This window comes from Lissotriton vulgaris, chromosome 7 (assembly GCF_964263255.1).
Source record: "Lissotriton vulgaris chromosome 7, aLisVul1.2, whole genome shotgun sequence".
In the NCBI taxonomy this organism is placed as follows: Eukaryota; Metazoa; Chordata; class Amphibia; order Caudata; family Salamandridae; genus Lissotriton; species Lissotriton vulgaris.
In genome coordinates this window covers 197,504,852-197,529,744 of record NC_141695.1, presented here as the reverse complement: position 1 = coordinate 197,529,744, position 24,893 = coordinate 197,504,852, and the positions used below count along the sequence as shown (strand labels likewise).

Genomic DNA, 24,893 nt, shown 5'->3' with positions numbered 1-24,893 from the left:
TGTTAGGGCGATCTGCCAATACCCTGACGTGAGGTCAAAGGTACTCAGGTATCGGGCAGCCCCCAGCCGGTCAATGAGCTCATCCGCCCTCGGGATAGGATGAGCGTCAGTCTTGGTCACAGAGTTCAATCCCCTGTAATCCACACAGAAACTAAGTTCTGGTGTGGTGCCCGGTGGGGCAGCTTTTGGTACCAGAACCACCGGACTGGACCAAGGGCTGTTGGAGGGCTCTATCACTCCCAACTCCAGCATCTTAGTGACCTCACTCTGGATGCTGGCCTTTACCTTATCTGACAGCCTGTAAGACTTGGACTTGACAGGGGGGCTGTCTCCTGTGTCCACATCATGGGTACACAGGTGGGTGATCCCAGGGATAAGGGAAAACACTGAGGCGAACTGCCCCAGGACCTGGCGACAGTCCCTCTGTTGCTCAGGAGTCAAGGATGGGGAGAGGACCACTCCCTCCACCGATCCATCCTTCTCTTTGGAAGCGAAGAGGTCCGGGAGAGGTTCACTTTCCTCTTCCTCGGCCCCATCAGTCACCATCAGTAAGGTGAGCTCGGACCTCTCATGGTGGGGTTTGAGGCGGTTGGCATGTAGCACCCTGTGGGGCTGCCTGGGGGTCTTAAGGTCCACTAGGTAAGTGGCCTTACCCTTCTTTTCCAATATCTCATAAGGGCCAGTCCAGCGATCCTGGAGGGCACTAAGCTCCCCAGGCTCCATGACCCACACCTTCTGTCCAGGTTCTAGCTCCACGGGGTGAGAATTCTGGTCGTACCATTCCTTCATCACCGCCTGGCTGGCCTCTAAGTTGTCAGAAGCTTGCTTCCACAACTTAGCCATTTGGCTGCGGAAGGCCAGCATGTAGCTCACTACATCTTGGGGAAGCCTCCTGGGAGTCTTCTCCCACCCATCCTTCACTAAACTGAGAGGTCCCCTAACAGGGTGACCGTACAAAAGCTCAAAGGGGCTGAAGCCCACTCCGTTTTGCGGTACCTCCCTGTAGGAAAACAACAAACAGGGCAAGAGGATGTCCCACTTTTTCCTCAGGCCCTCAGGCAGACTCCTGATCATGCCCTTTAGGGTCTTGTTAAATCTCTCCACGAGACCATTGGTCTGTGGGTGGTAAGGGGTGGAGAACTTATAAGTAACCCCACACTCCTTCCACATGGCTTGCATGTAGGCAGACATAAAATTGGTACCCCTGTCGGACACCACCTCTTTGGGGAAACCCACTCTGGTAAAAATCCCCATCAGGGCCCGTGCCACTGCAGGTGCAGTGATGGTTCTCAGAGGAATAGCCTCTGGGTACCGGGTGGCATGGTCCACCAGGACCAGGATAAACCTGTGACCAGAAGAAGTCGGTGGATCCATAGGCCCAACAATGTCGATGCCCACCCTCTCAAAGGGGGTGCTAACGACAGGTAGTGGTTCCAGGGGAGACTTCAGCTTAGCCCCTGTTTTCCCACTAGCTTGGCAGGTCAGACAGGTCCTGCAGAATGTATCTGAGGAGATCCTCATCTGCGGCCAATAAAAATGTGGGACAAGCCTAGCAAAGGTCTTGTCTTGGCCCAAGTGTCCTGCCAATGGGATCTCATGAGCCAATTCCAAAAGAAAGGCTCTGTAGCACTGGGGGACCACTAAGGCCCTTGATGACCCATGCACAGGAGCCTTGGGCTCACTGTAAAGGAGCCCATCCTCCCAGTAAATATGATACTTCGCGGAGGCATTGCCTGCTGCTTGGGCTTCGGCCTGTCGCCGCATGCCCTCAAGGGTAGGACACTCCTTCTGTGCCCAGCAAAACTCCTCCCTGGTGGGCCCTCCTTCCACCTGCCACTCTGCAGGGGTAGGTAGGTCCCCCAAGGGAGCAACGTCTCCCTCCGTGGACTCCGGCGCAACCTCCTCAGGTGCCCCATCCATCTCACGGGGTGACTGCCCCGGGGCGGGCTTCCCACGCCCTCGGGCTCCTCCCTTCTTAGCAGATGGTTGGGCCATTTTTCCAGGCTCCAGCCCTGGTTGACTCCCTTTCCGGGCAGCCATAGACCGTGTGGTAGCACAAATCCACTCCGGTAACCCCAGCATCTCCACATGTGCCTTGAGCTCTACCTCCTTCCAGGCAGTATGCTCCAGGTCATTCCCTAACAGACAGTCCACTGGCATGGCAGGGCTCACAGCAACTCTTAAAAGGCCTGAAACCCCTTCCCACTCAAATGGAACCTGCGCTATGGGATAATGACCCCCCCTGTTGTCAGCCATCACAACTGGGTGGAACGCATCGGGAATTACTTGCTCGGGGGACACCAGCTGACTCCTTACCATAGTCATGCTGGCACCTGTGTCCCTCAGGGCCTCCACCCCCGACCATTGAGGGTGACCCACTACCTATACTTGGTAGTATTTGAGGGCACATGGACCTTAGGGACCATCTCACTGTCTCCCAGAGACACTAGGACAAGCCCTGCCCCCTCACTCCCCTCATCTAGGGACAGCTCCTCCCCAAGCGCTACACTAGCCACCCCGGGGTTTTTACCTCCAGTGGCCTGTGGTGCTCTCTTGCGACACTTGAGATCCCCCTTGTAGTGTCCAAGATCACCACACTCATAGCACCGGACAATTCTGGGCTGTTGACCTTTGTCAGGATAAGTGGGCTTCTGGTGGCCAGATTGGGGCTGGGACCCAGACCCTTTCCCTTGTGAATTATTTTGGGGGCCTTTGGAGAAATCTTTCTTTTTATCTCCCCCCTCTTTCCTCTGGTGGGAACCCTGACCACCCCTTTGGGAGTCCCCCCCAGAACCCTTGTTGGACACTCTGGTACTGACCCAGGTGTCCGCCTCCTCCGCAAGCTTCCTAGGATTGGTCAGCTTGCGGTCAACCAGGTGTTGGCGCAGCTCTGGAAAACATTTCTCTAGAAGGTGCTGTCTTAAAAACAAGTTATACAATCCTTCATAGTCATGCACATTGCTGCCCCGCACCCAGCCCTCTAAAGCTTTACTAGCGTAGTCCAGGAAATCTACCCAGTTCTGTGTGGGAAGTTTGTGGCTATTCCTAAACCTCTGCCTATACCTCTCAGGGGTAAGACCGAACCTCTTAAGCAATGCTTCTTTCATAACAGAATAGTTGGTCAGGTCTTCCTTTTCTAGGCTAAGGAGTGTGTCCCTAACTTCCGGAGGTATGTACTTGTACAGACCACCCCTCCAGTGACTCTCTGGGACCCCATGGGCTCTTAGTGACAACTCATAGGCAGCTAACCACTTATCAATATTATCCCCCACCTTAAAACTGCCCATCACATCTTTAGGCATAAAGACCCTGGACTCACGTGAAGCTTCCGTAGGTATGCTGCCACCACTCTTGATGCTGTTCGTCCCTGCTTGTAGGGCTCGAATTTCCAGTTCCTTCAGGTTGAACTCATGGGTAAGTTTCCTCTCCTCCATGGCCCACCTTTCCTTCTCACGCTCCCTTTCCAACTTGGCGAGTTCCAATTTAAACTGTCTCTCCTCTCTCCTGTCCTCCAATTCCTCTGAGGACAGGGTCCTTACTGACACACTACTGCCTGCCCTGGAAGGTACCCTTGTACCTGGTAACAAGTTGCCATTTTCCACCAAGGGCAGTAGGTCAAGTTCTCCTGTGGCCCCTTGCTCTGCTCCCTGCCCGTCTCCTTCTCCATCTCCTTCTGGGTGGGCCGTTACCGATGCCCTCAAGGCTTTCTGAAGCTCTGTCTTCTTAGCGCCTCGCTTAAAGGGTACCCTTTTCTCCTCGCAGAATTCCTTGAGCTGCGCCGCCGTGTAAGTTTCCAGGTTGGCCAGCTCAAATTCCATCTTGCCAGGTAGGACCTCAGACGTTCGTAGAGAAAATCGAATGGGACTTAGGCCAAAGGACTTTTAAAAAGAGCAGCCAGTCAGGGAGAATTTAAACAAAAAATAAAAATGCCAATTGGAGAGGGTAGACAAAAAATTTGTGGAGTCAGGTGTAGGGTTGTGGTGTATACTGCGTCACTGCGTGGTGTTACACAAGCACAAGTCCTATCCCACCGCTCGATCACCAATGTTAGAACCGGGGTCTCTAGTTGGCAGGGGTATGTACCCTAGTCCAAGTAGGGACCACCGCTTCCGACCTGGTAGCTTGGCGCAGAGCAGCAAAGGCGTAACTTCAGAGGCAATGTGTAAAGTATTTGTGCAACACCCAACAATTATGACACAGTAAAACACACACAAAAAGACACTATACCAATGGATTATAAAAAAATAAGAATATCTTTATCTCAGGTTCAGGTAGAATCAATAGTGAAATAAATCTGGTTCCCAGGCTAGGTCAATAGTAAGGTGAATACAGTTTCTAGGCCAGATCAGTAATAAAATAAAGCCAGTGTCCGGGCAAGGTTAATAACAAATAAATTCAGCTCCCAGGCCTGCTCAAAAATAAAAGGATTCCAGTTTTCAAGCAAGATCAATACGCCATAAGAATGAATCCAGTAAAGGTCTCCAGTAAAGGATGTCCTTTAGACGATTGTCACAAAGGTAACTGGCAGGGTTAAAAATAACAGGAGCTCATTACACAGGTAGGGTTTCTCACCAAATATTTCCTTGATTGGCAGTGGCTGAGAAGTTTCCAGGACATGCCGGCCCGCAACTACGGAAATAACCCCTGCAGGAGATGGAGGCAGCCCGCTTCTTTACAGACACTGTCTTGGCTCCTCGAAGTGTCCCCAAACCCAGCAAGCACAATCTAAAGCCGGGCGAGTTCAAGTGAGCCAGACCCCACCCTGGGTAAATGAAGGCAGTCCCCGCGGTCCTCTATTGATTGAGGCAGTTCCGGTCAGTTCGGGCAGTCCTCGCTACCTACACGGCCTCCAACCCACAGCCCGCGTCCCGCCCAGGTAGTTTGGCAGACAAAACCCTAGCGCTTCCGCTAGGTTGTTACCTGGGGCTTCGGAGCAAGGCCGGCACCGTTGTGGAGCTCCTCTCTTCCCTGGGGCACTTGGACCGGGTTGCAGCTGATCCGAAGGGGAACGAAAGAAGCCCTTTGCCTGTTTCAAAAGCGGCCTCGCTACCGGGACGAGCCCCTCGTTGCCGGGCAACACCCCACGCTGGTAACCAATCCCAGCGCGTCCCCTCTCTGATGTCAGAGGGGCTGTGCAGAGGCTTCCTGAGACTCCCGGGCCGTGGCGGTGATATCGGGGGGGGAGTCTCCGAGGCAGTCCTGGTGTGTTTTTCTCCCGGGCTGATTTCAGGAGCATTTCCAGCAGGTTTGCCCTGGCGCCTGCGGCGGTGATCCACACGGTGATTCTGGTGCACTCTTCACCTAAATCCGGGCGCGGTAATTTCTACCCACAGCGCCTCGCCTTCACAGCACTTGGGTTACGGTTGGACCCCGCAGCGCTTACCATTCACAGCGTTTCGGAGACATTAAGGGTCCAAGGCGCACAGCGCTCTTTGACAGCAGCGCTTTGAGTCACAGCACAGCGCTTCTCCCCCACAGTGCCTCGTAGCGCATTCAGGGTCCCCAGGTGGCGACAGTAACTACAGGGGCATAGCGCTTCAGTTCTCCCCCCAGTGCTAGGCAACGTAGTCAGTGTCTTCCAACAACTGCAATGATTTAGGGGTGTAGGAAGTGGTCTCCCACACCCAGTGCTGCATAGACAGGGTTCAGGGCGCAGAGGTTGTTCAGAAGCGCAGAGGGAGTCCTTCTGGATGTTGTGGAGACACTCCTGGGATGTTATGTCCAGTCTCCTCTTGGCAGGGCCAGATCAGCAGGCAGTAGGGCAGCTCAAGCACCACAGGGCAGCAGTTCCTAGGAACAGTCAGCTCCAGCAGAGTGGCAATCCTCCTAGCGCAGCAGTCTGTACTCCAGCAGAGTTTCTTCTTAGTCCAGGGTGTAACAAGAATGTGAGGCCAGGACCCTCCCTTATATATCTTTTTAGTCTAGGGGCTAGAAAGTGGTGGAAGTCTCTGGAATGGTCTTGGGGCAGGGGCTTCTGGAAGAGTCCAGGGAGTTCTGGTATGTTCCCTGCCTTCCCTGACCTAGCTGTCACAGTGACGAGAGACAGGCCGTTAAGGCTACAGTGGGCAGCCCATCACAGCTCATCCCAGGGAAGAAGGTGTGAATCACCACTCCCACCTCCCAACCCAGGCAGGCTATCAGTATGCAGAGGGGAGGGGGGAGTCTGCAGCCTAATCTAAGTGTAGGCAGGAAAAGGTCCACTTTATAAAAGTGGGATCCCTAGCGTAGTAATGCCCAAACCCTATATATCATTGGAAAGGGTTCCCCGCCCCGAGTCCAACAAGACCAAACATGACAGACTTATTAGGTCCCTGTCAGAAGTTATCCCATAAGGAGAGGTTCCCCATATTAGCCTATGGGGGATTAGCCTTACTGCAGTAGCAGTGGCTTGTGGCAGATATGCCAGCCTCACAAGGTTTTAAGGGGAGAGCACCCGCACCTCAGCACTGTTTAGCAGTGGTGAGGCGCCCAGAGTCCTAAGTCCAACAAAATGTAAGGTCAAAAATGGGAGGCAAAAAGGGCAAAAATGTAGGGGAGACCACCCTAAGGCTGACAGGTCTAACAGGCTGGGACAGAAAAGTCCCTTGCATGGTGTACAGTACTTTCCTCTTCCTTAAGTTCCCATCTGCGAGTATCCGGTACACGTTTTTTGGTGATATTTGTCTCAGCTTCTCTTTGATCTGTCATGGCGTGAGCGCCTGTGCCTGTCCATTGATGTGACCTCTGTCCTGGACCTGAAAGGGGCACTCAGTGTGCTGTCTGTTGTGACAGAGGACTGCTGTCCCTGTCACTTGTTCATGCATGTGGTGGGTGGTGGCAGCACTCTGTGTTTTTAGTAAGTTAGAGTGACCAAATCTTTCTATCTGACAGGAGTGGAGAGCTCTCCGCCCACTTATTTTAAGGTCCGCTGCTGTAGGTGAATCTGGGTCCTGGGGCTCTGATCCCAATCGCATGTGTGTACCAGGCGCGCAACACTCATTGGACTCAAAGGGCTTCAGCCCCCTCCCCTGCTCCCTCCCCCGTGTGTGGCAGCCCGGGATGAGACAGCTTTCCGGGCACACACACAGCCGCACCCGAGCACTTCACAGGTCTTTAAAGACCTTTTGCATGTTAATGAGGCCTTGCTGTTGTTTTACCCTTCTAAGAGCCCCTGCAGCTCCACTCTGCATGCTGCCTAAAGATTCAGCCACCCCCGAAATGGTTTGTTACCCCCCCCCCAAAATGTGGCTCTAGTTGCGCCTCTGTGTGTATCTATGTGTGTGGTCTGTGTGTTGCACACATCATGAGTGTCTGAGTGAACCAGAGTGAAGGACGCGTGTGGGTTCCATTCTGGAAACCCCTGGCCTGTCCATGCGGACAGTCCTGAGGCTGGAGGGAAGGCACATAGTGAGTAAAGAGGAGCCAGGCTCCCCTTAGACACCTAGCGTGCCTCTTCTCCGGCAGAGGGCTGCTGATTAGTGTCCACACTACTACCATGTAGGTAGAGGAAGGGGTGAAGGGTGGGGATGCACTTCCTGTTGTCAGAGTGTGAAAAGTCCTTAGAAAGGGATCAGACATTCGTCTGAGTACATAATACCTTTTGGAGTGTGTAGTATTGAGTTTATTGTCTACTAAAATACTTCTCTTTTACAAAGAAAAGCACTGGGCTGGAACATAGTTATTATTACACGGATGAGTATCTGTTGAGTGCTAAGTGTGTTATACCCGACACTAACCTCCTTGAGTAGCCTGTGACTGCTCGCCATAACTACCTCTGAGAGTCAAGTGTAGAAGGAATTAAAACCGATCCACACTGAGAACCATTATAGATGGAACCACAGCCCTAACACATGTGGCCCAGGAGCCCCTGCCTTGCTCTGCGAGCTCCTCAGACAGGGTCTGACAAGTACACTGAATCCTGACACATTCAATTGTTTATCTCAGAAACTTTGTATACAGAATTCAATCTGTTTTGTTTTATTTTTCAATGCATTAGGATTTTTCTTTTTAAATTTTTTAGCCAGGACTTAAAATTCAAACCAGGCTTATTGGATTGGCCAGTGCTTTTTTCCCAATGGATTGCAACAGGCTAAGTCCACGTGGAAGCGTGGGGTTGTCCTTAGAACATGTATCCTTAGCATATCTTCTGCAGAGTCCTGGTGTATTGTTCAGTCGATAGGAAGGAGATAGAACAGTTGATCATCATATCTCCAGTGTCCCTGTGCTCTGCATGAATGGACGGAGTTGCCTAGGCGTGACACGAAGCTAGTTTGGGAGAGCAGTTGCTTTACTTCATATTTTTGGTACAGTGCTTCATAGCCTGACACAGACTTCCAGGTACTTGTGCAGAGATATGCTCGGTATTCGTGAGGTAAGCAGTATCTAGATTTGAAATGAAATGAAATGAAAAAGAATTTCTAAAGCGCATGGCTGCCCTTGAGCGTTCCAGCGCTACGTGTACACATAGACAGACCTCCTCTGAACCGCATCCAGAGATGTTAGTCATTCTGGGGGAAGAGGAACGTTTTCAGAGATTTTCGGAATCTGGTCAAGCTAGGTTCTTTCCTCATTGATGTTGGGAGGGAGTTCCATAGCTGACCCGCATTTATTGAAAAGCGGCGTCCTCCGGTCCTTGCTCTTTTTGCTCTTCCGGATAGCTACCAGGTTTTCCTCGCCAGAGCGGAGCGTTCGTGATGATTTGTAAGGGCGGATCAGATCTCTGAGGATCGGCGGGCCTGAGCCTTGGAGGACTCTGAACACTGTACAGAGCGCTTTGAATTTCACTCTCGCTCTTATGGGCAGCCAATGGAGCGCTTTCAAGGCCGGTTTCGCTGACGTTCTTCTGGGTGTATTCGTCAGCAGTCTTGCGGCTGCATTCTGTGCCCTCTGGAGCACGTTCAGGGTGTATTCCGGTGCAGCCAGGAAAAGGGCGTTGTTATAATCCAGTCTTGACAGAATAAGGCCCTGTACCAGCAATTTCCAGGAGTCTAGTGGGAGTAAGGGCATAACTTTCCGTATTGAGCGGAGCAGCCCATAGCAACACCCTGCGTTTTTTTTCGCCTGAGTGTGCATCGACAGCTCCGGTTCAAGCCAGACACCGAAACTTTTTATGGATCCCTTCGGGGTCGGAGGATCTCCTAAGCAGGCCGGCCACATACATTTGGGGAGGGAGGTGCAGAGATTTCCCAGCAACATCACCTCGGTTTTGGAGGCATTAATCTTGAGTCTTGAGTCGGCCATCCATGCCATGATGTTGGTAAGGCAGGCGGCAAACTTCTCACCATGGTTTTCTGCGAGCGAGAGCGAAACAATCAATTGGGTGTCATTCGCATACGTTGCAAGTTTCACTCCAAAGGGTGCGACCTCCCCCTCCAGTGGGGCCATGTAGACGTTAAAAAGCGTAGGGCTCAGTGATGAGCCCTGCGGGACACCACACTGAAGGGGGGTGGGCACTGATCTATTGTTGCCCTAGCACACTTGATATGTTCGATCACTCAAGAATGACGTTAGCCAGGTGAGCGCCAGGCCTCTTACTCCCAGCTCCTCCAACCGGTGGATCAAGATCTTGTGATCCACCGTGTCAAATGCCGCGCTCAGATCCAGGAGGACCAGGGCTGCTGATCCTCCTGAATCTAAGATGCACCTGCCCTCTTCTACCATGGTGATCAGCGCCGAGTCAGTGCCCTGACCGGGCCGAAAGCCGGTCTGGGTGTGCCGTAACAACTCGTTGGATTCCAAAAAGGACGAGAGTTGCCGGTTAACCCATTTCTCAGCAATCTTTCCCATCCCTGGCAGTAAGGAGATTGGCCGAAAGTTGGACAAATCGGCGGGGTCAAGCCACGCTTTTTTCGGCAGGGCTTTTACTATAGCCTGCTTCCAACTGGGGGGGACCTTGGCGGCGGCAAAGGAAGCGTTGAGTAGATCTACTGCCGGACCCGCTATGACATCCGTAAACTGCTTTAGGATGTACATAGGCATGGGATCCGTCGGAGAGCCACTTTTTTGCGCGGCCAGCTCTTTACAGAAAGCTTCCCTAGTGAGCGGGGCAAACTTGTCCAGCACGGCTCTATCAGTGGCCAGACAGCTCTCCCCTAAGGGCGGGCTCTGAAGGGGCAAGGGGAGGCCGGCTATGATGTTTTGAATTTTCTGGTCAAAGTACTGGGCCAGAAGGTTACAGCGGTCCATACTCCCCTCTGAGGGTTCTGGAGATACTGGAACTTTGAGCAGCTCTTTGAGAATTTTATAGGTTTCCCTTGAAGAATTGGCTGATGATTTTATCCTATTTTCAAGGTAGGCCGCTTTGGTGGCATTGCGTGCCACTTTATACGTTCTCATGGCTGCCCTGTACTCTTCTTTGGAGTTTCCTGCCCAGTTTTTCCATCACACTTTACAATAGATCTGGCTTTTTATTAGTGAAAGTGCCTGGTGCTTCTCTTGTTTGTAGCAGTGTTCTAGAGGCCGGTGGCTCAGACAGTATGTGTGTGTGTGTGTCACCACTGGAGGACTACCTCCGGGTCTAACCAGCACTATATAAACCTTTTTAGATGTACCTTGTAATGCAACGATCCTCTGGTTAAGCGCTCTGATACCTCTGGGTCTAGCCAGCGCTATATAAACTTCTCAAATCAAATAAACTCAAAACTGGTTTTCCTGAATGCTGAGACCTGAGCAACATGGCTGATGCTGGTGGAGCTGTTAGACAGCTAATGAGGAGATTGGCCCTGGTTTCCCTCTTGACCATCACCTACCCAGCCGGAGATTGGGCACAGTTCTTCCTCGTCCCCCCGCTATTACTCCTTCCTCCCCTCCCTCCTATGAATTCTTGTAACATTGTTTATGTGTACTGTACCTTACTATGCTCTTGTAACTGATGTAACTTTTAACGCAACACTACTAAACGTAAAGCGCTCTGATACCCTCTTGGGTCAAGTTAGCGCTGTATAAAACTTTATAAATAAATAAGTAGCGTGATGGTGAAATACAGTGGTCTTCATTATCCAGTAAGCAGCTGGAACACTCAGCTGCTAACACGAAGGTGCTGTGTAACAAAGGATTCTTAAGGGCGGTGACTCAGCTCAGAAAAGCTGTAATACACGTGGTAAAACAGATCTCACTGAGCAGTGGTCCAAGGAAAACATAGAGGCGGGTAGACATTACTGGAGGGCAGAGGGACAGCCATGTGGAGAGACCCCAGCTCATAGTATTGGCAGCTTACTCCTTTGAAATAAATCACTTTTGAAGAAGCATTTTTCAATCCAGCCTCAAGTTGGCACCAATTAACATTATACAGAAAGAGGTGAAACCCCACATATTTGGTAGGCCATCAATGTTACATGACTGGAAAGTAGCTCAGTTCTCTCATGTTCCTTGAGACAGTTATTTTACTTCTGATTTACAATGCAAACCATAACGTTTGTTTTATTTGCCATTAAGGGAAAAGAGCTAATCTTCTTCAAAGCATGTCCTACTATTCCGACCGCTATCTTGGCAAGGGCTGCTGTGGTAAAGTGCGTAAAGGATGGTATGAAGACACACCAGCTGCTATCAAAATAATCCCGCGTCATAAAACAGACAAGGATGACCTTAAAAGAGAATGTCGAGTCTATGCGTGAGTACTCTACAAAATATTCTGTTTATGTTTTATTGTAACCACCTTCCTCCAGTTCATGATGGACACTTTTCCAGTCCTGGATTTTGTGTGGTAATCTAATACATTCTGGGCATGTAGGTTTGTTTTACTTCTATTTAATTATTTAGACCAACACACTTAAAATCAGCTATAGGTGACAAATTCAGACCTGCAGGCAGTGTCAGTAATGACCTGGAGTAACCCTATAGAATTTTTTCATGTCAAACAGTATAATTCAATTGTTTTTTCTTGAGTCATTGAGTTAAAATGATAACAATCAACAGTACTTCAAAGTATTTTTTACCCATTCCCACCCACGTTCAGCTGTCCATTGCTTTCATCATAAACATGGCAGGTGTGACCCAGGGAGAACATAACTCCAGGATTTTGCCTAGTTCTCTTGGGAAGATCTTTGAAGCCAGCTGTCTTCTATGACTCAAGGTGGTGATCAAGAAATGTTCTGGAGGGGCGCTTTGTCTTTGAGCAAGCATGCAAACTAGAGTCTCGTGTAAAGATATCTAACAGTGGATACTATGTTTTATTGAATTTATTCCTCATACCCAGGATGTTTTTGGAGACTTCTCCATTCCCAGCAAATACCCTCTTCCATGGTACCAGCATTAAAGGGGCATCTACCTTCCCCATTTCCTCAACAGTGTCTGTTTACACGGTCTGTTTACAGTGCATGTTTACCTATCAGCTACGACATCAGTACTATGGCAGACCCAGTTCACCTCAGGTATCCTCCCCAGTGGGGCAATCAGAGCTAGTGCAGGGTCCTAATGCCCAGGATTCATTATGTGTTAAGTATTTTTCCAGGTAATATTGGAGCTGTGCCACATATCATGAGATGGATTCCCTTTCCCTGGAGTTTCTCCAACATAAACTGAGTTGCTCCTGAGTTGACAACTTCCAGGCTCACCTATTCCAGCTCCACACTATGGAACCTCTGCCCCCCTCCCAATAATATATGTCCTCGCTTACGGGGGATGGATGCTCCTACATCCTGTCAAGCATGCACACTGGCCCTGATCTCTGAACCATCGATTACCTGTATTTCTAATTCTACCTTTTGGAGCTCGTCCTTTTGACAGGTGATACCTCCCCCAGTCTATCCTTCCCTTGATCTTAACTTCCTGAGCCTGAACTGCAGGTCCTTGCCTAAGCACAAGAGGGACATATTTGACCTCCTTGTTTCCGACAGTCCTTCTGCCCTGTTTCTTACGGAGACCTGGCTGAACAACTGTTCCGGACCTGATATTGCGACAGCCCTCCCTGATAATTACACCTACGTGAGTCGCAACAGACCTGGCAAGGAGGGTGGTGGCATTGCCATCATTTACAAAAGGATCTACGCATGTAAATGGGAGGATTTAGACATCCCACATTGCGAAGCATGCTGCTTCAAACTTTTACTGAATCCTAACTACACCCTGTCAGGTAATGTAATGTAATGTAATGTATAGGCATTTATATAGCGCACTACTTACCCGGAGGGTCCCAAGGCGCTTCGACCGCTGCGAAACCCTTCCTGGCTTCCCTGAGAGATGGTCCCTTAATGGGTATCTCCAGGGTGAGACCAGGCATCCCCGGCGGTCTGGTGGGGCCGTTAGTGAAGATGAGGCAAGCTAATGCCCAGAGTTGCCGAGTGTGATCGCTGATCAGAGTGGGCACCGAGGCGAGAGAATTATCAAGTCCGCTGACCCTGGTCCAGAAACCTGCCGCGATGGGAATCGAACCCTGGTCCCGGGCCGTCCTCTGCTCTCGGGTCTGCCGCCTCTAACCAGTGAGCCACACTACTCTACCGTCCGCCGGGTGCAGCTGGTGGATGGGCAACTACTCTTTCGGACAACATAGCTCCTCTGCTGATGGAATCTTCGAATTTCATTTTACTTGGTGATCTGAACATACATTTTAACAATATGCTGTGCCCCACTAGCACTCATCTTCTTAAAGATCTAGCTGCCCTCAACTTACATTTACATAATTCCGGTCCCACTCACAAGGCAGGTAATTTACTTGACCCTGTCTTCTCCAATCTTGACACAATTACCTGCCTCCCTTCCAGGCCCATCACTTGGTCAGATCACCACATAGTAGAATTCCACATTAAGACTAGTGCTATCCCTCACCCATCTTCTAATGCTCAGACTTCTAGACCCAGTAGGAACTGGAAAAAACTCAATCTTTCACAACTTAACGGTCAGCTTGCTAAGACATTACCTTTCCTCCCCAATATCATCACTACTAAAGATGAAAGTCTAATCCATACCTGGCTGTCTTCTGCCATTGATACCTGTCTTCCAGTCCGTAAAGGTAAACATAACTTTACCCACCCCCCCGCCCCCTGGTTTAATGAGCAGTTAAAATGTGCTAAGTCCATGTGCAAAAAATTGGAGCGCATCTGGAGATCCAATTACTCCCTCTCTGATAAGGAAAAGTACAAGACGGAACTTCGCAAATACCACTCCCTATGCAAATCAGCCAGGGCTAACTATGTTAACACTTCCATATTATTAGCCCAAAACCGCCCAAAGGCCCTATTCAGAGCAGTTCAAGAGCTCTCTGGACAGTAATGCGCGCCTAAAGCCCCCTGTCTGGATAATACTCAATGCAACGCACTTGCCAATTTCTTCACGGAGAAAATAGACCATATCTATGCTGGCTTTAATGCCTCTCCACAGGTCCAATACAGCCCCCTCCAGCAAGAAGATTCCGATATATCTCTCTCCCAGGTTACTACCTTGTCCCCTTATCCCTTAATTGATAAATGGGATCCTATTTCCTCTGCACACTTTCTGAAACTTCTGGCCGGGATCAAGTCCGGCACCCCACTGGATGCGATGCCTCCTCAAATCCTCAGTACCTTAGCCATTCCCTCACTTCTTCCTATTTTAGCCCTTTTGAATGCCTCTCTTTCTGAAGCAACTGTACCAACAGCTTGGAAGCACGCTATGGTGGTTCCCCTCCTGAAAAAGGTCAATGCGGATATTAACAACCCTGCCAACTTTAGACCCATATCCCTGCTCCCCTGCTTTGCCAAAGTGTTAGAAAAACACATCAACCTCTGCCTCACCTCTCATATTGAAGCCACTAATTTCCTTCACCCTTCCCAGTCTGGCTTCAGGGCAGGATTCTCCACGGAATCCACCCTCTTAGGAGTCACGTAGACTATTAGACAGCAGGTGGACAGAGGGGAGACGGTGGCGCTCATCCTACTGGATTTGAGCGCCGCATTCGACACCGTCTCCCATGACATCCTTCTCTCCACCCTAAAGTCGGCGGGCATTCGCGGCTCAGCCCTTGCCTGGATCGCCAGTTTTCTTTCAGCACGCACCTTTCAGGTCTTTTCCCCCACTTCTTCCTCCCTGGCCCACTCCTCCCCCCACGGTGTGCCCCAAGGTTCCATTCTTAGTCCCCTTTTCTTTAATCTTTACGTCAGCCCCCTTGCCTCTCTTGCAGAGCAATCTGGTCTATCCATTTTTTCGTATGCTGACGATACCCAAATTATTTTTTCTCCTTCCTCTAATAAACATTCCCCCACCTCATCTGTTCGCACTGGGCTCACTAACATCGCCAACTGGATGCAGACCAACAGACTGAAGCTCAACGGCGATAAGACCGAGCTCCTTCTGTTTGGCCCTGATACCACTCTCTGGGGTCCACAGCACTGGCCGCAGCAAATGGGTCCCGTGCCTATTCCATCTACCACAGCCCGCAATCTTGGGGTCACCTTCGATGACCAACTGTCCATGAGGCAACATGTGGTGAAAGTCTCAGCCACCTGTACAAACATCATCAGGTGGCTGAGGAAAATCACATGGATGCTTCCTCTTGACACTCAAAGAACAGTGGTGCAGGCCCTAGTGACATCCAGACTGGATTACGGCAACGTACTCCTCCTAGGTGCCTGTAAGGAGGTGACACGTAAACTGCAAGTGGTGCAAAATATGGCTGCCCGTTTACTATGCAACTTGCCCAGAACTGCCTCGGCCACCGCCTCTCTGCGCAGCCTACATTGGTTGCGTATAGAATCTAGGGCTAAATTCAAAGCCTTATGTTATTTGCATAAGATTAAAATTGGCAATTCCCCCCCCTACCTTTCCACCTTGGTTCAGTCATACTGCCCATCACGCACTCTTAGATCTTCCTCCCTAGGTACCTTTTCAGTTCCCCGGTTCAAACTCACTAGAGTTGGTGGCCGTTCTTTCTCTTACCTGGCGCCATCACTCTGGAACACCCTTCCCATCCCTTTGCGTTTTGAAACATGTCATCTCAAATTCAGGAAAGGTGTGAAAACTTGGTTGTTCTCCGCCTAATCCTTCCCCTCCCTCTTTTGTCTTCTCTGCTTCTTTTTCTCTGCCAGCGCCGGGAAACCCCAGGGTATCTGTGCGCTTTACAAACCCAAATATAATAATAATAAACATGGTCTAGTAGCATAAGAAGTGAGCAGCCTCACTGGGGAATAGTACCGTCTTTATAAAGGTGTGAGGCCTGCCTCTATACCATCCACATTAGTATCTTCTTGGCCACACACTGCATTATGGACTCCCATTCAGACTGCTAATTACTTCTCCTAACGCATCTGGGAGTTCTATTTAGTGGAATAGTCCACTGCCCTTAGGACTTGATGTGGTTTTACTATATAGATGCTTATTACTATGTCTGGCACAGATATGGTTCCAACCGACCTCGGGTCAGTGGTCTCGACAACCTATGATGCGACCGCACATGGTGCAGTCGCATACTCATATTTCCCTATTGGAGCATGTGCTACGGGCGTGAACCAGCCATTGCACAAGTTCGCATAGGGAAATGGGAGGTTGCGTTCATCCCTGCACCTCCGTAGCAGGCACCTCCATGGTACCTGCCACGGGGTGCAGAGATCAACGGAGGATACCATAGGTGCCCCCTCGGCCCCCAACCGGAGACCGCAAAGAGACGTGGGCCCTGCTAGGGGCTCCCACACTCTCTTTCTGCCAGGTTTTCCGTGTTTGAAAGGCTGGCATGGAAAACCTGTCGGAAACCGAGTATCATAATCCCAACAGTGGCAACGCCGTCTATTGGGATTATGGGCCGGTCTCAGGCTGACCGGCGGGCTCCTTGAGCCTGTCGGAAGCCAGCCTGAATGACCTGCCCATTTCAAATTCGACCGCCTGCATTGAAATTAGGCAGTCGGAAGTGAAACCGATGATCTTGGTCAGAAGATCAGCCGTCTGAAGCTGAACTTGGACAAGATGGACGTCCTCAGCCTCGGCTCCAACCCTTCAGCCTGGGACGACTCCTGGTGGCCGATGGCACTGGGGGCAGCCCCGACACCCACCGACCAACGCACGCAACCTGGGAATCATCCTCGACTCAACGCTCTCAATGACCAAGCAAGTCAACGCCGTCTCCTCCTTCTGCTTCAATACCCTCCGCATGCTCCGCAAGATCTACAGATGGATCCCAACATATACAAGAAAGACAGTCACCCAGGGCCTCGTCAGAAGCAGCAGACTTGACTACGGAAACGCCCTCTATGCGGGAGCCCCGACCAATTATTATTATTATTATTATTATTATTAAAAGGGATTTGGTACCGCGCACATTCACCAATTGGTTTCTTGGCGCTCAAGACCAGGCGGGAGAAGAGACATTCAGGGTCAGAGCAGCTAACCGTGCGCCAGACGGAACAAGTGGGTTTTCAAAGAACTGCGAAAGCAGCAATAGTCGGTGGACAAACGAATAACAAGAGGGAGGGAATTCCAGGTAGTGGGAGCAAGAAAAGAGAAACAAGCGCCCCCATGTTTTTTACGGTTAAACCTGGGAGTGGTCAGCAGATTATGAGCCGACGATCTGAGGTGACGGGGAGGAACATAAGCGTGCAGACAAGAAGAAATAAAGGCAGGGGCACAGGTAAACAGGGATTTAAAAATGGTACAAGCCATTTTAAAAACACACCGTTGCGCAACAGGGAGCCAGTGTAGAGTCTTCAGCAGAGGGGTGACATGCTGGTATTTAGGTTGCTGAAAGATTAGTCTGGCTGCCTGATTCTGAACCAGTTGGAGTCGGGAAAGGTGACAGGCAGGAACCCCCACGTATAGACAGTTGGCATAGTCTAGACGTGAGGTGATGAGGGCAAGGATAACAAGAATGAGGGCCTCTTGGGATAAGAACCTGCGAATCTTCCCGATTCGGCGGAGATGGAAAAAACAGGCCGAAGTGACGGTGTTGATGTGAGGCCGCATCGAGAGGTCACTAGAAATGGTAACCCCCAAGCTCTTCACGGTGTTCACTGGGCAAGGAGGGGAACCCAGGGCGGTAGGCCAGAAGTTGGGAGACCAGGGAGTGAGAGGACCGCCAGTCACCACCAGCTCCGTTTTGCTTGGATTAAGCTTTAATTGGCTAAGGTTCATCCACTCATAGATAAAGAGCATGGCATTTTGAAAGTTGGAACAAGCAGAAGAGGAAGAATTAATAGGAAAGATAAGCTGCAGATCATCTGCGTAATTGAAAGCAGTAACTGAAAACTGACGAAGGGAAACAAGAAGGGGCTGCATATAAAGATTAAACAAAAGCGGGGACAAAGCAGAACCCTGGGGGACACCACAGGAGAGAGAAGATAGAGGGGCAGAGAAAGAGGAAAGGCGAACAGATTGGGAGCGGGAATGGAGAAAGGATACCACCCATGACAGGGCCAAGCCAGAGATGCCAGCATTTCTGACACGGTCGACCAGGATTCCATGGTCGACCGTGTCAAATGCGGCTGAAAGGTCTAAGAGTACAAGGGCCTGGGCCAAGTTCTTGTCAGCTCCCTGTTTCAGCGTGTCCATGACTGCCACCACCACTGCCTCAGTGGAGTGAGCAGGTCTGAAACCGGCTTGCCGGTCGTCGAGGAAATGAGTTTCCTCGATGAAAGCACTGAGGCAGCGGGTGACATAGGTCTCCAAAACCTTACCCAGGTAAGGGAGGAGGGAGATGGGACGGTAATTAGCCAACGTGGTAGGGTCAAGACCAGGTTTTTTTAGAATGGGGACCACCACAGCGCTTTTAAAGGCATTAGGGACAGAGCCTGACAAGAGAGATTTATTTAAGAGATCAAGAGGGGGGCCAGGACAGGCCACAAAAGCAGCTCTCAGAATAGACGTAGGACAGCAATCATTAGGCGAGCCAGAGCTCACAGTCTGAAGCAGTGAAAGAAAGATGTCCAAAGAAATAGGGGGAAATTTAGAGAAAGAGTGAGGATTCGAGGAAGGGAGAACAGAATCGTGAGATAGAGTAGTAGAGGGAATGTTATTTTTAATCACGGAAATCTTGTCAGAAAAAAAAGAATTAAGAGAATTACACAGGGCTTGAGAAGGAAGGGGCTGGGGAGTGACCCGGTCAGGAAGGGAAAGCTCAGCTACAATAGAAAAAATTTCTTTGGACTTGGATGCCGAGGTCAAGACCTTCTGAGAAAAATAAGAGAGTTTGGCCGAAATGATCGATTTTTTATACGTTTTTAGTAGGTCAATGTAACTGATTTTAAGTAAAGGGTCATAATTGCGCCGCCAGCGGCGCTCAGCCTGTCTAAGACGAAGTTTGTCCGCCTTCAGAGTAGAAGTAAACCAGCGCTGAGCGTCGTGGGGACGTTTAGACTTAACAGTTTTGATGGGGGCAACGACGTCGCAGGCAGAGGACAGCCACTGATCGAGAGAAGTTGCTTGTGAGTTCAAATCAGACCAAGCTCATCAAACGACTACAACGCATCCAAAACGCCTCGGCACGACTGATCCTCGACTTACCACGACACGGCCACATCACCCCCCACTTGAGAAACCTGCACTGGCTCCCCGTCAACAAGAGTATATCCTTCAAGTTCCTCATCCACGCACACAAAGCACTCCACAAGTCCGGCCCAGCCTACCTCAACAGACTGCTCTCCTTCTACATCCCCAACCGGCAGCTACGCTCCGCCGACCTCTCACTCGCCACCGTTCCGCGCATCCGTAGAACAACCACCGGCAGGAGATCCTTCTCCCACCTCGCCGCCAAGACATGGAACACCCTCCCACTGAGCCTACGACAGACCCAAGACCTGCTGACCTTCAGGAGGATACTCAAGACCTGGCTGTTTGGTCAGTAGCACCCCCCCCTCCTCAGCGCCTTGAGACCCTCGCGGGTATGTAGTGCGCTTTACAAATGATTGATTGATTGATTGATTGATTGAAAGCCTTCGACCTGAGGTCGGAGGTTTTCCGACCGAGATTGTAATTGGCCCTTAAGTGTTTATCTGATGTCTGCAAGAGTTTAATAAAAAATTATCAAAAAACGTGAGGCTGCCGTTGTAAGAGACTGATGTAGTGCTCAATGGTGCAACTAATTGTATGGAATCATTACTTTCTCCTAACGCAAAATCATGTTTCCCTGCGTCAACGGACTTAAATGTTCCTTTAACGATGAGATCACCTAACTTCATGCACCGATTGAACACCCATTGTTTCAAAGCTTCCCAGTACATATTGGGGTTGAAATTCTGAATTCCCATAGAAATTGGTGTTGAGGTATGGAAAGCTTGTAAAACCTTTTATAAGTTAAAACACCAGAGCCTAGTACCACTCTGCTCTTTGTTGTTTCTTATCTGCTATAGTTCTCATAGCGAAGACCGGCCATTGTATGGTCCATTAAGCATCACTGGTCCGCATTCCCCATTCTGAACCATTCTCTACACCCTCAGTTGGGTGCCCCTATACAAATTTACCAAATCTTGGATTCCCAAGCATCCCTTCTTCGGGAGCAGGAAGGAAGAGGATCCTCTGAAGGTCCGTCACTTTGACAGGTGTTATATAGCATCCCAAAACACATTCAGAGATGCCGCAATATGTATCTCTTTGGGCTGGGTTGTATAATACAGATAGTTTGCATTAGCCAGCCCCTTGAAAAGTAGATGTCAGATGAGCCCCTCATTTCACCTCCCCACCCCAAGTACTCTTTCCATTGAAAAGGAATGGATTCCTTACATGGTCTAAATGCATTGTGAGAGGTTGTAAACGTTTAACGCCTCCTATTCAATGACATTGCGCTTTTAACCTGCATTTTGCCTGCACTGATTTGAGTTCCCTTACCAGGGCTGGGATTAACGAAGTTGGATCTGGTATAGAGACAAAGATGTAGTCCGTTAACATGGTCAATTCAAACATGTCAAGGCCCAGTTTGAGCCTGTTTATAGCCTCATTATTTCTAATTGTATGAGCCAGAGATCCCAGAGAGAGTGCACATGGAATTGGGGTGAGGGGAGGTCCCTGTCTCCTTCCCCTATTGATCTGAATCTTCTATGAACTTAGGATATTGATTCTAATTTGTGCCTTGGGGTCTACACAAGCTGACCACGTTATAAGTTTTCTATCTGACTCCATTGCCTCCAGCGGATAGTCCCACTACAACCTATCAAAAGCCGTTTTGGAGACTGGAAAGAGAAGCATATTCCCGCCCTTGACTTTTCATGACATTACACTCAGGTGGGCTGCTTTTGTTTTAATATTTTCGCTTACACTGTGACCATCCGCAAAGGTAGACTGATTTGGGTGTATCATTCGGAGGAGCGACTTATTCAGCCTAGTATCCTGCATTTGCTTGTAAATCGGAGTGTCCACAATTGTTAATTAAAACAGCCAGTAAGATCCACATTCTGTCCTTGCTGAGCTTGCACCATAATTCTGGTTCTGCCACTGAAGGTGTATCTCACCCAGAGTGCCCAAATCATTAAGTAATTTAGTCAAACGTCTTACAAGTCAGGCCAGAATATTGTAGTAAAGCCATCTGCATCCAGAGTTCTGGACGCTTAGAGGCATTTTATTGGTTTTATCACTAGTTCCTTAGGGATGGGTTCTTCCAATATTCCACTTCATCTGGAGACGGTCTGAGCTGACCCCCAACTCTATCATATGCTTTAACTGATTCAGGGTTAGATGGTTTTATGGTAAAGAACTATTGGTAAAATGGCAGAACCTGTCTGCTTTCTCCAAATAATCTCTCAGTTTAGTGCTTTTTTCATTGGTGTCCAAGACTGCTTATTTTTCAGTTTTAGTCTGGATGCCGACCCACTGCCTGCTGTAGTCCACCTTTGTAAAATCTTTTTCATGTTTCAACAAGGGAATATTCTTCCCTGTTCAGTTCCAATACTCTGCGTTGGCCTTTTAAGGTTAACACCTTCCATAACAATTGCATTTTTTGTGGTGGGATTCCACCTCTTTCAGTTGCAATCGTGATGTAAACTTCTCGTCTTCCTGAACTTTCTTCGGCCATGCCCCTTCGGCTATTAGGCATCCTCTTATAACTGCTTTAAATGAATCCCAGACTAGTTAGAAGTTTGTCTGATGGAAACCACTAAACTGGAGGAAGACTTTCACTTACACTATCACGTCACCCTCACCAAAGGATCTCGCATGAGGGAATCATTAAGTTGACTCGTGTACCTTCCCAACTTTCCACCTGTTGCACACTGTATATCTCCTATTACTGGAGCAGGTTGCAGTGGGTAATCACATCATGCTCGGCATTCAACATGATCGACCTGAGGGTGTGATTGATAAATATCATATCGAAGCATGTGTAAGATGGGTGCATAACTGAGTAATGCGAACAATCTACTTGACTTGTGATCAACCCCCTTCAAATCAGTACATTCCTCCTCAGACGGTGACTGTGCCTCAATATTTCTGGGCTGTTTTATCTTTGGTTGTATCTCAGCACCTTTAGTTAATCAAGCATTCACCTCAACCCTAAATATATTTCTGTTTCTTTTGTTCCAGAAAGTTGAAGCACAAAAATGTAGTGAAGCTGCTAGGCCCACCTGAAAAGCATAGCCGTGACTGGCACATTCCACTGGAACTGATTGAGGGGTGTACCCTGGAAGATCTGATATTCCCCTCTTGCCAGGTAATGTATAGCACGAGTTAGCTGTGCGTCACAGCTTCTCTAAATCTACTTTAGATCGCTTTGTGGTGGAAGCTGAGTAACAGCAGAAGAACAAAACAGGGTGAAAAAAGAAGACAAAAAAGTAGGACCTGTGGCTGCGGCTATCTGATTATTACAAGTAGTTGTAAAGCCCAGTGGAGAAAAGGCCAGCCTACAGATTTTTGACAAAGTGAAGGTGTGTCGTTTTGTTTTAAAGCTACTGACAAAAGTTTCCAGAGAGCCCTCCTTTCTGCTTTTTTTTCATTTTATGCCACCATATGTGAGTACATTGTACTTTCTAGTGGCCTGGTTACAAAGAAAGAGGCAAACTGGTGCTTGTCCACACCAGTCTGTGTTTAACACACGCAATTTAAAAATCAACCCTCACTTCGCATGTTTTTTTTAATAAAGGACTCCAATAAGTAAAAATAAAATCAAACCGGAAATGTAATGTGCAAAAGATTTACATAACCACTCCCAAAAATAGACATAGGAGTACATCAGTCATGTTTGTTTGGTTGAGCCTAGCGGCAGTGCGCACATGCTGTAGTATAGTATGCTGTGGAAGCCTCTCACACTTTCCACCCATATTTGTCATTGGCTTGTGTCATTGTACTTCTTAAATGCTGGCTTCTGATTCATAGAAAGGCTTGTTATTCACTCCTTGGTACTGCCTTGTCTCCTTTACTTACCGCCCATAACGACTGGACCTTTTACTTGGCTTGTTACCCGGTCTGCCTTATAAGTGGGTGAAAAAATCAAGTTGGGGGGAATGAACTACTTGTCCTGTGTTACCAGGGTCTATGACAATGCGTGGGGGTCCCAAATAGTAAAAAACCCTCATATGCGAACACTAGTCTCTAGCGATATATCTTGATTCTCCGCTTTATAGTGTCGCAACAGCATTATCATTGGGTCTTTTCCTTTGTATGTTATGCTGACCTCCACAAGGAGGAAGACCGACTGGATTGACAGTAGTGGTCAGGGACAAAAAAAAAGGGTGTCAAAGCGTCCCAGTGAATGTGATTTAAAATTCCTTATATCTAGTCTCAAATGTTTTATTCTGTAGAGCGTAGGTATAGGAAAATAAAAAACAGAGGTGTGCGTGATACGGCATAGTTACTAGTCTTCCGCACCTGTGAAAAAAGGGGTCAATTTTTTTCAGCCTCCTGGCTTCTCTACAGGCTTTTGTCAGTCAGGAACAGAATACTTAAAAGCAAAATTAAGCTCTCAAAATTACAAAAAGTGGCCCATTCACCACTTAAAAACGTTGATAATTGATCTAGTTTGTTGATTTTCAGGTTGGCATCGATGGATCGGGTTGTTTACGGCGACTTGTTCTGACTCAGCTCCATGAGGAGCTGAGTCAGAACAAATCGCGGCAAACGGCAACGCCGCAATAGGCGTGCTGACCTGACCTGATTTTAAGTATTCTGGTCCTGACAAAAGCCCATAGCAGCACCAATTATTTGATAAGCGTTGGAAAGAGAGCACGTATGGGTGTATAACAAATCCAATAAGTGATATTGTTTGCTAGAGAATCTGATGATTCTCACTGATCAAGGGCTGATCAGGGAATCCCTGTCATATAAATGGTTTGACCCTGCGAGTTTGCTGGCGGTGTATATAAACGGTCTTTTGAAGAAAATGATTTTTATAGCCCAGTAAGACTCTTCATTCCTTTTCACATATGTGCCCGTGTGATTGCCGTTCACTATTCAGGACAAGACACTACCTTTGACCTGGTCTTCTCTTTCTGTTTTCCATGTTGTTCTAAGGGGCATGAGTTGACAGGTCGTAAAATTATTTCCCCTCTTGACCCTCCGCACATATGTTTTTTGGGTGTATATAAACGGTCTTTTGAAGAAAATGATGGTACATTAGAAGGTAGATTCAGAATTGCCAAGATGTATTGGCTATGCTGGTGCGAAGTGTCTGCAGAATGGATGATGGGCGTGAAAGCGGACGCAATATTGGCATCTTGTGACCTTTGATACTGTACAGTACCCATTTCTATGGCAGTGTTTGTTGTTATTTCGACACCTAGACTTTGGTTGAGGTGGAGAGGCTGTGGGATTTAGGTCTAGGAAGTTTTTTCTCATCCACTTTGAAGGACATCCATGCAGCTGGCAGTTTGTGTGATTCGAGTTACCTACCCTTCTTCCACATAAAAAAGAATCTTGCTCATTAGTTGCTCCACAAATGATTTATGAAGACCCTCTATTTTGGAGTAGAGCGATTGCACGGTCCATGTGAAGACTTTAAAATCTTCATTTAGGGAAATAATCTGCATTGAAGCCCACACTAAGGTCATGCCCTGCTCAATGGCTGAATTTGAAGTTTTAGCATCCAGCTACTGTTTCCACTG

At 48.8% G+C, this 24,893-nt stretch overlaps 1 protein-coding gene across 1 annotated transcript in view; it reads left to right on the top strand.

Annotated features, from left to right (window-relative positions):
• LOC147701180 (myosin light chain kinase family member 4-like) overlaps positions 1-24,893 on the top strand; it is a 303,279-nt gene that overhangs the window by 11,338 nt on the left and 267,048 nt on the right. The window contains exons 2-3 of the mRNA XM_086929935.1: positions 11,413-11,587; positions 22,381-22,507. Coding sequence (XP_086786061.1) covers positions 11,439-11,587; positions 22,381-22,507 — 276 coding nt within the window. The 5' untranslated portion in view covers positions 11,413-11,438. The remainder of the gene's footprint in view (positions 1-11,412; positions 11,588-22,380; positions 22,508-24,893) is intronic.